The sequence below is a fragment of the Artibeus jamaicensis genome, unplaced genomic scaffold, assembly GCF_021234435.1.
Source record: "Artibeus jamaicensis isolate MK-2021 breed Jamaican fruit bat unplaced genomic scaffold, CSHL_Jam_final scaffold_286, whole genome shotgun sequence".
Taxonomy (NCBI): domain Eukaryota; kingdom Metazoa; phylum Chordata; class Mammalia; order Chiroptera; family Phyllostomidae; genus Artibeus; species Artibeus jamaicensis.
The window spans coordinates 1353887-1371297 of NW_026522034.1; the positions used below are offsets into that span (position 1 = coordinate 1353887).

The 17411-nt window shown below is 49.3% G+C and overlaps 1 protein-coding gene across 2 annotated transcripts in view; it reads left to right on the forward strand.

Moving 5' to 3' along the window:
- The window catches only part of INSR (insulin receptor), a 157272-nt gene that overhangs the window by 3444 nt on the left and 136417 nt on the right, over nt 1–17411 (forward strand). For both annotated transcript variants that reach the window (XM_037139999.2, XM_037140000.2), the window contains exon 2: nt 11880–12431. In XM_037139999.2, coding sequence (XP_036995894.2) covers nt 11880–12431 — 552 coding nt within the window. The remainder of the gene's footprint in view (nt 1–11879; nt 12432–17411) is intronic.

A 17411-nucleotide genomic window follows, 5' to 3' on the forward strand; every position in this document is an offset into this window, starting at 1 on the left:
AACTGAGAGTCCCTGCATTCGAGGAGATAGCTACTTCTCATCTAGTGCACGTACCCACCTGGGTCCCTGCTCTTTCCCCTGTTTGTTTAGGGATTGCCATCTGCCCAGGAGCCTTCCCCTGAACTCCATCACTCACTGCCCAACTCTGGCCTTGCCCTTAAATCCCTCCTCACCCCCACCCCCTTCTTGCTGGTCATCACCACAGTTGCTGTGTAACCTTTCACCCACTGTTCTGCCCCTGGCATCTGGCTTGTGTCTCCATTGCTTTGCTGATGGCTCCAGAGATGGTGATTCCTCACCTCCCAGTTTTCTTGTTTCCTGCAGCCTCACCCCAGTCGACCTCTCTGTGTTTGCCACTGCCCGCTTGCTCCTGGAAGGCACAGGTTCCTGGGAGGTTTTCACCTGCAACCGGCTTCTCCTGGTCTTCTCTCTTCCCCTCCTCTGTCCCCCCTATTTCTCACTCCCCTGTCTTTTTGAAAAGATTTTATTTGTTTATTTTTAGAGAGGGAAAAGGAGGGGGAGGAGAGAAACGTCAGTGTGTGGTTGCCTCTCCTGCGCCCCCTACTGGGGACCTGGTTCACAACGTAGGCATGTGCCTTGACTGGGAATCCAAGGGGCAACCCTTTGGTTTGCAGGCTGGCGCTCAGTCCACTGAGCCACACCAGCCAGGGCCTCTGTCCTCTTTTGGGCTAAGATGTTCATGTTCTTCGCAGAGGGCCAGTCCTTACCCTGACCCTTTCTCAGCCCACTTTAAATTTATATGTATAGTCAAACTCACCTAGAACAAGAACCAGCAAACTGAAATGGGAGGGCCAAATCCTGCCTATTCACGTCTGTTTTTATAAATAAAGTTTTATTGGTAGTGGCCATACTCATCATTTAGGCATCACCCGTTGCTGCTTTTGTTCTCCCAATAGAGGCTATTGCAAATGCATGGCCTGCAAAAGCGTTTACCCTTTGGCCCCTTACAGAGAAAGCTTGCTGACTCTTGATTTAGAACTAAATCCTTGAGGATCATGAGAGCCTTGCCTGGTCAGCTGCTCCTATGGCCCCTGAGTGTGGATGAGTCTGGTCACATGAACCACCCGGGGATGCAGTGTCATTTTTCTCTGCAGAGCGAACCCTACGAGATGAGTGGATGCATTTGCTGTGCTGAGTGCGTGGGCTCTGATAGTGAGAAGGTAATGGGGGTGCTCCCTCGTTAGCTGTCCTTGCAGGAGGGTTCTGTGCCATCAGCTTTGTCTCTAAAGCCCAAAAGAAGTGGCTTCTGCCATGAGGTTTTCTCTCAAGACCCCTTGTGTTAATTACTATCAAAAATAAGTAAGGGGCCCTGGCTAGTGTAGCTCAGTGAATTGAGCGTGGGCCTGTGAACCAAAGGATGGCGGTTCAGTTCCCAGTGAGAGCACATGCCTGGGTTGCAGGCCACTTCCCAGCAGGGGATGCACGAGAGGCAACCATACATTGATATTTCTCTCCCTCTCTCCTTCCCTTCCCCTCTAAAGATAAATAAATAAATAAATCTTTTAAAATCAATAAGGGGTCGTGTGGTTTATGTTTTGCAGTTGGACTGTACTTAAGTTTTTTTAAAAAATAGAATAACAAGTAATGCATTTAAAAAATAAATATCATTTATTTTTTATTGTTTTTCAAGTACAGTTGTCTTGATTTTCCCTCACCAATCCCCCCTGCTGCAGCCGTCCCTGCTTCCCACTCTTGATCCTTCCCCCTTTGGACTTGTCCATGGGTCCTTTATACATGGTCCTTGACAGCATTTCCCCGGTTTTCCCCCATTTTCCCCCATGAACCCTTTTTCCCTCCCCTCTGGTCACTGTCAGTTTCTTCTTTATCTCAATGTCTCTGGGTATATTTTGCTTGCTTGTTTGTTTTGTTGATTAGGTTCCACTTATAGGTGAGATCACATGGTATTTATCTTTCACTGCCTGGCTTATTTCACTCAGCATAATACTCTCCAGTTCCATTCATGCTGTCACAAAGGGTAGGAGTTTCTTCTTTCTTTCTGCTGCATAATATTCCATCATGTAAACGTACCATAGTTTTTTGATCTGCTTACTTACCAATGGGCACTTAGGTTGCTTCCAGCACTTGGCTATTGTAAATAACGATGCTATGAACATTGGGGTGCATAGGTTCTCTCGAATTGGTGTTTCAGGATTCTTAGGGTATAATCCCAGCAGTGGAATTGCTAAGTCAAAAGGCAGTTCCATTTTTAGTTTTCTGAGGAAATTCCATACTGTTTTCCACAGTGGCCTCACCAGTCTGCATTCCCACTAACAGTGCACTAGGGTTCCCTCTTCTCCACAACCTCTCCAGCACTTGTTTGTTGATTTGTTTATGATGGCCATTCTGACCAGTGTGAAGTGGTATCTCATTGCAGCTATAATTTGTATCTCTCTGATGGCTAGTGATGCTGAGCATCTTGTCTTATGTCTCTGGGCCCTCTGTGTGTCCTCTGTGGAGCATTTTTATTACAAAGAAATAGAAAAGTATAGAGAGGAAAAAACAAGTACTTAATTTCAGATGTATCTTTAAAATTTTCTAAACAATCATACAGTAAAATTGACTCTCTTATTTTTGGTTGCAGTTTTTAGTTTCGACAAACCATGCAGAGAGTTGTGTGTCTGTCCCCAAAATCAGGGTGCACAGCAGTCTCTTCCCTCCTGGCCCAAACTACCTTAAGCCGCTGTTCATCCTCCACCTCCCTACTGCCCCCCACCACTGATCTGTTCATTTCCAGTTTTCTCCAGACTTTAAAAAATATCTTACAATTGGTTTAATGTACTTAGGGTTGACAGCTTTAATTTAAGGACTTATTAGATCCTCATTGTTCCTGGATTCCATATTCATGAATTCACTATTTGCTAGAATTTATTTGTAACTCTGTAATCAATATTCAGAGCTCCTTTGTGGTCACTCCCAGACAAACAGAGCACTGAAAACTTTGCCGTGAGAGTCCCAGCCGTGATTAGCCGCGGCCGGGTCTGCTTTCTGGCTTCAGCTCTCCTTGTGTGGATTCATATAGTCCTCGAGGATTAAAACAAGGGTCCTTTTTGTGATATATCGACTGGTATGTTTTCCTAATTTTTGTGCTTCTTGGTGGTGATTTTGTTGTTTAAAATGCCCCCCTCCGTGCACAGCACTCACGCGCCATCTAGACTCCGGCAGCGGCAGCGGGAGAAGGCTTTGGCGGGCTTCCCCAAGGAGCGCCCGTGCTGCGCAGGCGTCCAGGACACTCCTCGTTCATTCGGTGCCGACTCCACAGTGCACATCAAGTAGTTGTTTCAGGCAGGGTCGCCCTTTGATAGATCCTGGTCTTGGGGGCGTTGGCCCAGTGGCTTTTGGACTTTTACAAACATGTTGTTTTCAACAGAACAAGCTTTCCTGTTCTGTGTTGCCAAATGCCGATGGGCTAGAAGTTCCAGCTGGAGCTTAAGTCAGACTTGCGAGGATTAAAATCTGATTTCAAATCTGGACTTCCAATTTCATAAGGGTATGAAGGGTGTGACGTCATGGTTGTACAGTCACCTGTGTTTTGTGTTCCCAGGAAATGCTTGCTTCCCCTGCATGCCCTTTTGGGAATGGGGAAACACAGGTGCTTCCCAACCCCCGCGTTCTTGGACAGGGTGGGAGAAGTGGGGCTTGGACAGGAGGGAGAGAGACGGTGCGGCCGCACTGTGTTCTGGGGGCCTTGCCATGGTCCTTGCTGCCAGCTTGTTTTCAAAGGTGTGCCCTCTCTTGCAGAAGGCCAGAGAAGGGAGGTGTGTTGAGGTGTTCCTTCCCAGGTGTACACAGGGGCATCGTGTCAGAGCCACCTGCCGCCACTTCTCCCACCTCTCCTTCCTGTCTCCTCTGGCACTCTCCATCCCCAGTGTAAACCAGGAGGTGGGACTCCTGGGGACCCTGGTGCGCGATGTCCTCAGGGTCACAAACCTACGGTGCCGACTGGAGAAGTTAACTTGGGTGCACCCAGGTTTCCCGCCATTTTCAGATATCAGAGGCGTTGGTGTAAGGGCAGCTTCAGGTCTTTGGCCCCCTCTCTAGTTCCCTGTCCCTAAACACTGTGCCCTCCCAACCCCCTCCCATCCTTTTCTCCTCTTAGTTGCCCCGTCTCCTTCTGGTTATGTCACCTATTGTCGCCATTTCCACTAGTGCTCACTTGCCCTTTCCACAAGCTCAAGACCCACACCGTTCTATCGACCCACGTCTGTGCCGGATCTGTGAACACCCCCAAGCCCTCACACACTTAACACACCCTCAAACTGAGCTTGTTGTCCTTAGCACCCCTAACCGGTCCTATCCCAGCCTCTCCAGGTTCATTAATAACCTCCCTCACTTCTCCTTCCTCTCCTCCACCTCCCTGGAGACCAAGGCCCAGTGATTCTAATTCCCCAGCACCTCTGTGATCTCGCTCTTCTTGTGCCCACTCCTGAGATGGGCCCCAGGCCCTGTCCTGTGCAGTGGTGGTCCCAGCCTGCCCCATTCAGCCCCTTCTCTGCCCTGCTGCCAGAATGATGCTTCTGTGATCTCCGGGGTCCCTCCCTGGCCTCAGGCTCAGTTCCTTCCCCACCACTGGGTCTGGCTGCAGCTGTGTGCAGCCTCACCAAAGCGGACGGCAGCAGCTCCTGGAGCTCCCTGTTCTGCATGCGTCTGCATTTTTGCTTGAATTTTCTGTGCTCCAGTCTTCCTTCTCCCCTCTTTTCCTCCACAGCCTCCTTCTTATTCCTCACAGAAGCTGATCAGAGGTCTTCCATTCCTCCGTGGCCTCATCACCCACCCCTTCTCTTTCCCTTTCAGCACAAACTGGGAGTAGCCCTCTGGGTCCCCATAAGCATTGGTCTGCACGTCGGAGATGTGTTCTGGGACCCTTCTGGTCCTCTGGCCACTCATTTCCTCTCCCCAGGGACAACCAGTGTTGCAGTTTTCTTTTTTGGGACATGTTTACCCTTCAGGAGACTAGTGTTTGCATATATTAGTAGGCATGCATGTGTATTTCCATATAAGTTATAGCATCTTTTTAAAAAGATTTTATTTATTTTTAGAGAGAGAAGAAGGAGAAGGAGAGGGAGAGAAACATCAATGTGCAAGAGAAACAGAGATTGGTTGCCTCTTGCCTGCCCCCAACTGGGGACCTGGACCACAGCCCAGGCATGTGCCCTGACTGGGAATCGAACTGGTGACCTTGCAGTCCACAGACCAGTGCTCAATCCACTGAGCCACACCAGCCAGGCTGATCATTTTGTTTTTTACTATTAAGATCATATCCCGGAGATCTTAGCATATTACCCATTAGGAGCTTCCTTGCTCTTTTTTTATAACTGTGTAGTATTCCATCTTATCAGAGGTTGATACATAACAGCCGTAGGTCAGATGTGGTTCACCATCTGCTTTTGTACAGCCCCTGAGCTGAGAATGGTGTTCACACTTTTAAATGGTTGAAAAAACTATCTGTGGCCCTGACCAGTGTGGCTCAGTTGGCAGGGTGTCATCCCACAAAGAGAAAGGTCGCTCGTTTGATTCCCGGTCAGAGCACATGCCTGGGTTCAGGGTTCAGTCCATGGTTGGGAATGTACAGGAGGCAACCAGTCGATGTTTCTCTCTCACATTGATGTTTTTCTCCTTCTCTTTCTCCTCTCTCTAAAAAAATAAAATATAAAAAAACTCTGGCTATGATTTTGTAAATTATATGGAATTTGAATTACAGTGTTTCTAAATAAAGTTTCCTTGGAGCACACACGTCACCTTGTTGCCATGGTTTTAGTGCCGAGAAGAGTTGAGAAGTAACGGAGATGGCATTGCCCACAACACCAAAAATGTTTGCTCTCTGGCCCCTTATAGGAAAAGTTTGTTGACCCCTGCATTCTTATCATTGGTTCTTGGACCTGATCATTTGTCAAGGTCACCCAGAGGGCATTGTCAAATGCAGGTCCCGGGGCCCACAGCCCCAGAGTTTCTGATTCAGGAGGTAGACATGAGAATTTGCATGTCTAACAGGCCATCAGGTGATGCTAACTCTGAGTCCTGTGGAGGGATCATCATTGGTTTGACAGGTACCCTTTTGATGGACAGCTGTGTGGTTTTGGTCTTAGGCCGAATGGACCGGGCTGGGTTGGATGACCAGCACAAGCCCCGTGTTTCACGCTGGCCTGCTACAGACTCTGCCAGAGCAGGGGTCTTGGGAGCTTCAAGGCCTCCGCCTCTTCTGCCTCCATAGTGCCTGTGCCCAGCATGATGGCCAGGACACATTTCTTGAATGAATAAAGGAGTGATTTTCACACAGTTGACTTGTAGTTCTAGAACCTGCCACCTGCTGCAGCTCCCTTGTGTCTCCTTTGTGGAAGTCAGTTTTAAGAGCCAGTCTTCCAGATGCGCAGAGCACCGTAAGGGCATCTAACAATGCAGTGTGTCCGAGCTCTAAATCTAAAGGCAACACATCTGGGAATCTGTGATTTGGAGGGGAGACGAACAGCAGTGTGCGTCCAGACTGCACGTCTCTTCCCCTCCTCACAGCTTTTACCACGCTGCTGTCCTTGTTTACAGGTGAGGATGTGACTCAGGCTGCACAGCTGGCAGGTGCCAGTGCCAGGGTGGGAAGCCAGGTCTGTTGGGTTTCTGTGGTGCCCCCGAACCAGAACGGGTGGTGGCCCGACCCCTGTACCCAGGCTTATTGGTGCGGAGCCCTGACCTTTGGAGTGAGCCGTGTTAAGACTGGAAAGAATGCAGAAAGAAACATGTGACCCTAGAATAGGTTCCTGGGGAGCATTTTAAGAATGCTCCTCCTGAGGAACGAGCACATTCCTGATTGAAAGCAGAGAAGTGTGACACTCCTAGCACTGTACAGGATTTCCAGAATCTTCTAGATACCTCCGAGTCTGCCCCCTTACACTTTTCCTTTGCTGCTCTCACGGTGGAGAGAAAACCAGGGGACAGGGGGCGCTTTTCAAGACAGCTGTCATGTCAGTCTTTTCTGGGAAATTCCCAGCTTCCTCTGGCAGCAGGGAAACGCAGACCAGCAGCAGGTCCTGGATGAAAATTCTGTGTCGATGGACAGTTCTGCGTCTGCACTGTCGGGGTGGTGCCACTGTCCACACTGGGGGCTCCTGGAATTGTGCCAGCACGGCTGAATTTTTTCTTTTATTTAATTTTAGTTTACTTAAATGCAAATGTAAAGTTTTGTTTAACTTGAGTTTATTGAAATTCCAAAAAATCAGTACTTGATTCTGGTACTGGTAAACTCTTCTGGTGTTTGGACCACCTTGGGCATGTGGACCTGCATTTTCAAGGTGCCGTTTGTGAAATCGGCCGATGTGGATCAAGCGTTTCTCATGAAATACGGCATCTGAATTGAGACATGCCGCATGTGTAAAATGCAGTGGCACTTTAGAGGCATAGTGTGAAAAAATCCTGTAGAGTATCTCATCGATGTTTTCTTAGTATTATTTACATGTTAAAGTGAGGTTTTTGGATACACTGGAGTAAATAAAATATATTGCATTTCATATTTCTCTTGTTAGAGGAAGTTTAAAACACCATATGTGGCCCACATATTTTTATCAGATGCTGCTGCTGGAGATCCTACACACTGGTCATCCACAGGGAGGAGCTATCATTTGCCATCGCCCTTGACCTTCCAGTGAAGTAGGCAGAACTGATGAATTCTTACTGCACTGTTTGTTTAGGTTTTAGTCCTGGCGTCACCTCCTCTGGGAAGCCCTCCTTAATTGCCCCAGACCAAGTCAAAGAGTGCATTTTTATGAAGTCTTGTAGATCCTGGAGCTCTCCTCCGTGGTGTCCTCTTCAGTCACGCTTCAAGTTGATTTGGGTAGTTAATAGCCACTGCTAGTCTGTGCGATCCAGGGCAGCATCTGCCCGTGCCCGCTAGAACTTCCAGCACTTGCAGCAGCGGCTGGCATGGAGCAGGTCCTCCGCAGATATTTGCTGAAGGATTGAGTGAGGGAGGTTCTCCTTATCAGCTCTCCCCTGTTGTCACAGCGCGGCAACTCCTGCATTGTTTCCTGAAGCCTGGGGCACCTGCTTCTTCACTCTGCACGTCTTTGAGAAAAAGAGTGCAGTAGAGTCACACCGCAGCAGCAGTTGCAGCGCCGACTTTGCCTTCGACGCAGGATTGCAGTCGTGTTGGCACCTCCTCTGATGGCCTGTGTGTGTCTGTGGGCGCAGCATCTCCTCTGGGGGTGGCGTTTGGAATCCGACAGGAGAGAACGTGCTCCAGAGCAGGGGCCACGAGCTTTCCTTGCAGGGTGCTTAGAAAACACTAGTGTCACCGGCATCCGCCCCCTCCTGCTTCTCGCCGTCCTTCCCCACCTGTGTGTGGAGTGGCGGTTGGCCAGGCGGCACTCACTAAGAACTCGAATGATCCTTGGTTTCCAACCCGGGGCATCAAAAGCCAGCAGAGGCCCCCTGTCTATTTCTGGCACCATTTCTGACTTCCTCTGGGGAATTTTTGTCCCAACAGTACATGCATCTATTGTCTCAGACTAATAGGGACACATATGGCTTCAATGAGTTGAGTTAGAGTCACTGGAAATTGAAAAGAGGGCAGTGCTTTATTGTCCCTTGTAATCATAGTCATTTAATCTTTTTTAATAACAGCTTTATTGATCTATAATTCAATAGCATGCAATTCACCCATTGAAAGTGTACAATTCAGTGGTTCTAAGTACACGCACAGAGTTTTGCAGCCATCACCACAATCAATTTTAGAACATTTCTTCCCTTCCACGAGAAATTCCATCCTCTGGCTGTCACTCCCCAGCCCCTTGAAACCACTGATCTGTTTCCGTCTGTACGGAATGCCCATTCTGGACATTCCATGTGAACGGAGTCAGACGCTGCTGTGGTCTTTTGTGAGTGGGCTCTCTCACCAAGCACCATGTTTTCAAGGTTCATCCACAATGCATGGCAGTAAGTGCTGCATCATTCCTTGTTGTGGCTAAAGATGCCCCCACTGCATGGCTGGACCACATTTTGCTCGTGCATTTGTCAGTTCACAGGCATTTCAGTGGCTTCCACTTTTTGACTATTATAGTTAATGTTACTTCAGGCATTTGTATATAAGTCTCTGTGTGAATGTGTGTGTTCACTTCTCTTGGGTGAATACCTAAGGGTGGAATTGCTGGGTCTCATGTTATAACTATTTGCTCAACCTTTTGAGGAACAGCTACACTGTTTTCCATAGCAGCCACACCATTTGCATTCCCATCAGTGATGTCCGAGGGTTCCGATTTCTCTACACCCTTGACAACACTTATTGTTGTCCAACTGTTTGATTTGAGCCAACCTAGTTGGGGCGAAGTGCTGTCTCATTGTGGTTTGGATTTGCATTTCCCTGATGTCCAACAGCTTGTTAATCTTTGAATGCGTGTTCACATCTGATTTTGATTCTGTCACAGCCTGGAGAGGATGGTGGGTGTTCTTTGTGCTGGCACTAATTTCACGTGTGTGTGTGTATGTGTGTGCGTGTAAAATAATAGAGGCTCAGGCTTGAGGAGCCTAGAGTTATGGCCAAATTGAAGCTGTATTTTGCCAGGTAAAACACAGGACACCCAGTTAAATTTTGATTTCAGATAAGCAACAAGTACTTTCTTAGGACAAATATATCCCATGCAGTGTTTGGGATATCCTTATCCTAAAAAGTTACTCGTTTCTATGGAATTCAAATTTAACCGGGTGTCCTGGGTTTTTATTCACCAGATCTGGCAGCCATGCCTGTCACTCATGGGCTCTGTTCCCTTGGGTGACAGGGTTTGTCTCTCAGAGGCCCGATTGTCCCACCGGTGGGGTGGGGGTGGGGCTTGCTGAGAGGCATCAGTGGCTCAGTACCGTAGAGACCTCTGCCTGAGGGTGCTGTTGGTGTGACGGTCACAGGGAGCTTCAGGCTGGGCCTGGGGGGGCGTGAGTGTGTGGGCCGGGATGTGTGTCCTTGTCTTCTGCAAGTCGCTGCCCAATTTCTTAATGAGGGAGGGAGTGGCTATGCATTTTCTCTTGATTTAGCCTAATCTGTTCGGAATGTGACCCAGGAACATTGCTGCTTTGTTTTCCCCAGTTTGTTGCTTGGCTGTTTATATTCTAGTTTGTGCTTCTTTTGCCAGTCACTCTCAGGGTGCATTTTAAAGGGGATTTTTCTATTATCCTCTAGAAAAGTTCCATTTGCCTCAAGATCAGAGAGGAAGGGTTAGTGCCTTGGAATACAGTGAGCAGGGGCTGTGCCCTGAGTGGCCTGTTACTGAGGGCTGTATGTGCGTTTGGCAAGGAGAAGATGTCCGAAGAGTTTGATTCTGGTGAATGTTAACTCAAGTACAAGGGGCACAAGAAGAGGAGAAAGATCCAAATAGATGTACAGAGGAAAGGAAAGCAGAGAAGGCTGCCTGGAGAAGGTGGCATTTGAACTGGATCTTGAAGGATGACGGGCTGGATCGAGAAACAGGGAGCTGAGGTTTAAAGGACTTTGATGGCCCTTGTGGCCTGTGTGCCCCTGTCCAGGGCAGTGGCCACCAGTCTTGTGTGTCTGTTAGCTAAGGTGAAGTTCAGTGTTCAGTTTTTCAGTCTTACTAGCCACAGTTCAAGTGCTTGTGAGCCGCAGATGGCCGGTGACTTCCACAGTGCGTGGTGCAGATACAGGGCATTCCCATTACCACAGAGAGTGGTTGGACAGCATTGGACTGGGGCAGGAATGGCCAAACTACAGCCAGAGGGCAAACCTCTGGCCTGCTGCCTGTTTTTGTAAATAAAGTTTTATTGGAACACAGCCAGTTGCACTCCTTATATTGCCTCTGGCTGCTTTCACAGTATAATGACAGAGTGGAATAGTCTCGGTGCAAACTGACCACAAAGCTGAAAATATTTATTATCTGAGCCTTTATAGAAAATACGTGCCTATGCTTGCTTTAGGGGAATGAAGGCACAGAGTCTAGAGATGACTGGTAACGTTTGGGAGAAGTAAACAATAATAACATAGCTGACATTAATAAGTACCTACTGTGTGCCAGGCACTGCTTGTGGGCCAGCCCTGCATCGCGTTACTCCTGGGTCATGCTGCAGCGGGGGACGCAGAGCCTTGGCGCTGTGTGAGTGGTGGGCAAGTCTGTGTCATGCAGCACAGAGGAAGGAGGGACGAAACCTTGAAGACTGAGGGAGGAAAGGGCAGGGTCGTGGGGAGCCATGGAGGGCGTCTGAGCCTGGGAGGGACTAGCTTCAGGAGGATGGGTGAGCGGGCACCCTGAGTGTTTGTCAAGGAGAGAGCAGACTGCTGGGAGGCCCTTGCCACTCCCAGGTAAAAGGCGAGGAGGCCTTGGCTGCCGGCCCGGAAGGAAGGAAGTCGAGGAGAGCCAGTGGGGTGAGAAAACTAACAAACAAGCCTGTCACTCCTTGTGGGCACCTTGACCCCCACAAAGTCATCTCCTGACTACTTTCCCCTGTGACTCCGTGGAGCCAGCGCCCCTCCCATCCTGCACCTGCCACATTGCTCAGTCCCCGTGATCCCAGTGTCTCCGTTACGTCACGTCTCGTGCAGTGACGTGAGGCTTCTAAGAGGTACTGCCAAAGGAGTTATTTTCTTTGCATCTCTAAAGTAATTACTTAGACACAGAAACCACAAGAAAAGCCGCTAATCAGGGTTGGCTATAGAACTCGTAGGTCTCAGTGCAGAATGAGAACATGGAGCCCTTTGCTCAAAAATGGTTTAAAGGTTTGAAGATGGATGGGAGAGGGTTAAGCCAAGGGCAGGACCCTGATGAGCAAGTCTGGGACTCAGGTCGGATGCCCATGAAGCTGGCCCTGCCATTGATTTTATGATTCATCTATTGTGTGCTTGCTCACTTGTCACGCTCTCTGCATTTCGTTTGCAGTGTGTCCCGGCATGGACATCCGGAACAACCTCACGCGGCTGCACGAACTGGCCAACTGCTCAGTCATCGAAGGACATTTGCAGATACTGTTGATGTTCAAGACGAGGCCTGAGGATTTCCGAGACCTCAGTTTCCCCAAACTCATCATGATCACTGATTACTTGCTGCTGTTCCGAGTCTACGGGCTGGAGAGCCTGAAGGACCTGTTCCCCAACCTCACGGTCATCCGGGGCTCCCGTCTCTTCTTCAACTATGCGCTGGTCGTCTTCGAGATGGTTCACCTGAAGGAGCTCGGCCTCTACAGCCTGATGAACATCACCCGGGGGGCCGTCCGCATCGAGAAGAACAACGAGCTCTGCTACCTGGCCACCATCGACTGGTCGCGCATCCTGGATTCGGTGGAGGATAATTACATTGTGCTGAACAAAGACGACAATGAGGAGTGTGGGGACATCTGTCCAGGCACGGCGAAGGGCAAGACCAACTGCCCTGCTACGGTCATTAACGGGCAGTTTGTCGAGCGGTGTTGGACTCACAGCCACTGCCAGAAAGGTATGCGGGGTGTGCAGGCGTCAAAGCCGTTGCTCAGGCCTTGTTCCAGAGACGGGGGGCGGGGTGGCCAGTCTTCTCTGAGAAGCCTCTGGTATCACATCCGTTAGGCTTTGCAGGCTGCATGGTCTCTGCCGCAGCGATGCAGTGTTGCCGTGGGAGTGGGAAAGCAGCCACAGGCAGCGCGAGTGTGTGGCTGGGTGTGGGTAAAACTTTACTCACAAAACCCAGTGGTGGGCAGGATTTCCCATCTCCTGTGCTAGACAGACCATTGAATGTTTCTCTTGCTTGAGGAGAGGGGTAGGAGTGCATAAGTGTAAAATTTGTGGTTGAAGAAACACATTTATTTCTTATCAGGTTATAGAAGTAACATTGCTCGTGATAGACATTTGGAAAAAGAAACATGGAAAGAAAAAAAAAACAGCAATCCTTGTTCCATGGTTACTTGGGCTCTTTCTTCTGGTGGTTTTGTTGTGTATTAACCTACTTAACTGTTCCTGTCATTGGGTGTTTAGGTTCTTGCCAGTTCACAAAGAGGGAGATGAATATCTTGGGGCTGGAGGTTTACTGAGCATTTGTTTCTTTAAGGCCTGCATTTTCAGAAGTGAAATTTCTGGGTCAAAGGTTCTCGATCCTGATTGCCCAATGGCTTTCCGGAAATGTGCCAGCAGAGCTCCTCCTAGCACGGGCTGAGAGGGAGCACATCGGCCGGCTCGGGTCGGCTGGGATCACTGGAAGAGTCTTTCCTAACTCACGGAGGGCGGAGCGGCTTCGTCATAACTGTTCTATTTGCATTTCTTTGATTGCTATCAGGGTTGGATCTTTTAAAACATATTTGTCCTTTGGGTTTTCTCTTCCTGTTCATATCCTTTGTCTGTTTATTTTTTAGGACCTCAGCGGTTTTTGAAATATTAATCTGTAGGCGGTTTTCATAGATGCAGGCCGTTAACCCTTTGCCGGCTGTGCTCTCAGGCATTTTTGTTCAGATGCTCTGGGTGGCCACTGCCAGGCTCACTCAGGAGGTCTGTGAGTTCACAGCTGGATTTGCACGTGCTTCTCGGGTTGCTTTATGCCTAGAGAATCCCTTTGTCCAAAAATGAGTGTTTTTTCCTAAGTTTTCTACTTCAATTGCTACTGTTAAAAAATATTCACCCTGCTCATTTGGGATCCATTTGTGCGCATGATTCGAAAGGGTATCCATTTTCACCAAAATAACAATTGGGGTCTCAATGCTGTAGACTGCAGAAATCTACCCGTTTGTCGTTGACTTGGGGTCTGGTTCTGGGTATTTGTAAGTACATCTGTCTTTTCTGGCACCAGGGACATTACCATTCTGATCACTGTCGTTTTATAATGTTTAGACATCCGGGGAGGGAACTTCCAAACACACACGCATTACTCATTTATGACCCTTTCCTACATGGTGGATTCCCTGGGAAGAGTCAGTGCACATGAGATCAAGGTGGAAGGATGTGAGTGGGTTGTTGTATCACACAAAATAGGTGAAGGGAAAAGGGAGGGTCTTCTGAGAGGCTGGGCAGTGAAGGGAAGGAGAACCTGGAGGGTTGTGGGCGGGGGAGAGGCTGTGGTTACTATATTGTGGAAAAAATCTTGAGAATGTTGGCAGCTCAGGGACAGAGAGAAGCTAAGCTACAGCTGCAAGGGAAGCTCTGTTATCCTTGCTTTAGAGACCAGAGAGGTTACTTAACTAGCCGAAGACCACACAGCTAATAAAAGACAGCTGGGATTTGCACCAGGTCTGAGACAAAACAAAAACAAAAACAAACACATGTGTGTCTCTTTGGGGCTTGTCCCCTGTGTTTAGGAACAGGAGAGCCCCTTCTGGATGGGGAAAACAGTGAACACTGTTTTACCCCAAGGCTGAGTTCTCCAAATTTGGGAGCCTGTTTGAAATGCTCTGGGGTCATGTCTTGGGATATAATTTAAGACATTCTTCTTTGGGTTTATTTATGTATCCATTTTAGTCAAAATGTCCGGGACAGTATTATCTGCAAATGGCCCTGATATTTTCAGTTTTTTTTTTAAACCCTTTTGCTCTTGAGAAGAGCTTGTTTTTCCAGCACTGGTGTCTCCTCACCGGGGACGGTGCTGCTCCGCAGGCGGCGCTGCAGCTGACACTGGCCGGGGTACTTAGTTCCTGGCACTGGGCCGCTGGCTCAGCTGCTGCTGGTGCGTAATCAGTGGTGGGTCCCCTAGGTGAAGCATTGTCCCGTCCTGGTGACAGATGTCTGCAAATCGTGATTCTTTGAATTGGTGCCTATCTATTTTTTATTGTGATAAAATACACATAACATAAAATCTACCATTTTTACCATTTTCAGTGCGCAGCTCAGTAGCATTTAAGTACATGTCAGCATCTTGCAACCATCGTCATCACCCATTGCTCGGACTTTCTCATCCTTGAAAAGAACACTGTCCCCATTGAACACTCACTCCCCACCCCCGCTCCCAGCCCCCGCTCCCTGCCCTAGATCTCCTCTCCGTCTCCATGGGTCTGGCTCCTCTAGGGACCTCCTATGAGTGGACTCACAAAGCCTTCGTCCTTCTTCGATGGGCGTCACTTAGCATGACATCATCAAGGTTCATCCATGTTGTAGCAGGTGTCGGCGTGTCTTTCCTTTTTAAGGCTGCATAACATTCTGCTGGGCAAATGGACCACATTTGGTTTGTCCATTTGCTTGTGGATGGGCCCTTGGGCTGCTGCCGGGTTTTCGCTCCTGCGGTTAGTGCTGCGGTGAACATGGGTGTGCATCTCCAGCTGGTTAGATGTTCACCTCGCCCGTTGTTGTGGCTTCTGAAGTCCTATTTAATTAATGTTGCATGGGGTTCCTGAACGCCAAGCAGACCAAAACGAGCCCTTGGAGGCTCTCCCCTGTTTTGGAGACACGTCTGGTCTCCTGGAACCCTCTCGAACACCCTCGAGCATCCACAGGCTTAGTCTTCTTCCTGCGCATTTGCCAGGCTCTGGGAGCCTCTGGGGACTGCTCAGCATTGGGGACGAAGATGTGGGTGGTCCTCTGGACCCAGTTTACACATTCTCCGCAGTGTCCCTTTTCCCACATGTCCCTGAAACGATAATGCTGTAGGCAAGAGAGCACAGGAAAGTTCTTAATGGCTAGGGTTCTTAATTTAAAGGAAAAAGTCACTTTGGTGTGTGGCTTGAGACTTTTCTTCTCCATCATTCTGTCTATAGATTTTGGGTGAAGAAGCCAAGAGAGGCCGAATGCAAGGAGCTCAAGGCACGCAGGGGGAAGAAGCCCGATCATGTTTGTCGAGAGCTGTGTGCCGGGATTGCGGGTCTTCGGAGAGGCTCTTCTGGTGGCACATACAGACACTGAGCACATGATGGAGTCCGCTTGCAGGGAGGGTCACAGCACTGAGATGTCTGTGGGTGAAAGCATGGTTGAAGCCTTAAACTTGTCCTTGGGGTCGGAGAAGCTGTGTGTCATTAAGCCCTTGCAGTTGGCCCCACCAGGTCTGTTCCAAAGTGTTTACAGGAACGCTGGCGGGGGTCCAGGGAGTTGCTGGGAGTCCTGTTCAGCGATTTTGGAGCAAGCCTCGGTTTTCTCATTTGAAAAGTGGGGGTAATTACGGGACCCGCCTGTTAGGTTTGTGGTTCCGGGGTTCAGTGAGATAGTGCAGGAGGTGCACTCAGCCCATTGCCTCTGCAAGTGTTCTGGAAGCTTCTCGTAAGTGCCATGGGTCCACCACTCTTTTTGGGCAGACAAGCCAGTGAATTAATGAAAACCTGTCAGTGTCAGCTGTGTTTCTGTCTTTAGTGTGAGGGCCGGCCAAGGAGAGCCCACCACACGAAGCAGGTTGGGCATGGGGCCTGCCATTCCAGAGCGAAGACCACCCTGCTCCCCTGTGCCTCAGCTCCCACTGCTCCGAAGACCTGCAGTTGGGTTCTCAGGGGTACCCGAAACCATGGGCCTCACTTGACCAGCTGCTCTAGCCAAACTCACTGGCATTTTTTCCCTGGGAGGCCACTGCAGCTGCTTGCTGCCAATCAGAGGGGTGGGTGAGGCGGGACGTGCTGGGTGCCAGGAAGATGGCTGGTGATGCCACGTACAGACACCAGCAGGAAAGCAGGAGCAGGAAGCAGAGGGGACAGGCCCTCCTCCCTGGGCCTGCATTTCCATTTGTGTTTTAGATTCTCAGAAAGTTGGGTGCTCTATTTATATTAAACATTAAATATTTAAATGCATGCCTGCTCTTGAAGGGTTTGCTTTTAAGCTGAAGTTTAGCTTCATGTTGAAACTTTTTATTCCTTCTCTAACGGTTTGGCTCTGCCTTTAGCATTTTAACAGTCGGAATCTCCTTGGCAGCCCGTGCTTGCTGGGTGCAGGGTGCTGCGGCGCTGCGCTCCATGCTGCCGGCAGTCCCTGTCACTGGCGAGGTCACCAGGGCCCTTGCTCCAGGTCAGATCCCTAGTAAAGCACTAGAGAAAGGATTCAAACTTGAAACCTGGCTATTCTGGCTCAGAATCTGAGCTCTGAACCGCCAGAGAACAAAGAACTTGAGGGTGGAGGGGCCCCTAGAATTTGTCCCTGCCAACATTCTGGCTGCCTCCTGTACGGGCCTTTCTCATTCCATCTTCAGTTAGCTGCCTCCCCCATCAGGCTGAGGTCTCTTGAATATGGGGACTGTGGCATTTATTGCGTACCCAGCACCTGTCACGTAGACAAGTAGTGGCATCTTTGACCACTCGTGACTGATGTGATTGGACGCTTGCTAGGTGCTGAGAACTCACGGAATCCCCATCATAGGAGAGGGTGTTACTTCCGTTTTTCTGGACGGGAGTGCTGAGGCTCGAAGAAGAGTTCACTTCTCTAGGAGACCTGATTGGGAGGTGGGTCGACCTCAGGCTCGTCAGGTGCCCTTGGCCAGAGGCCAGCAAACTACTGCATGAGGTCCAAGTGTAGCTTTTGGATTGCCTGTGAGCTGAGAGTGCTTTTTATC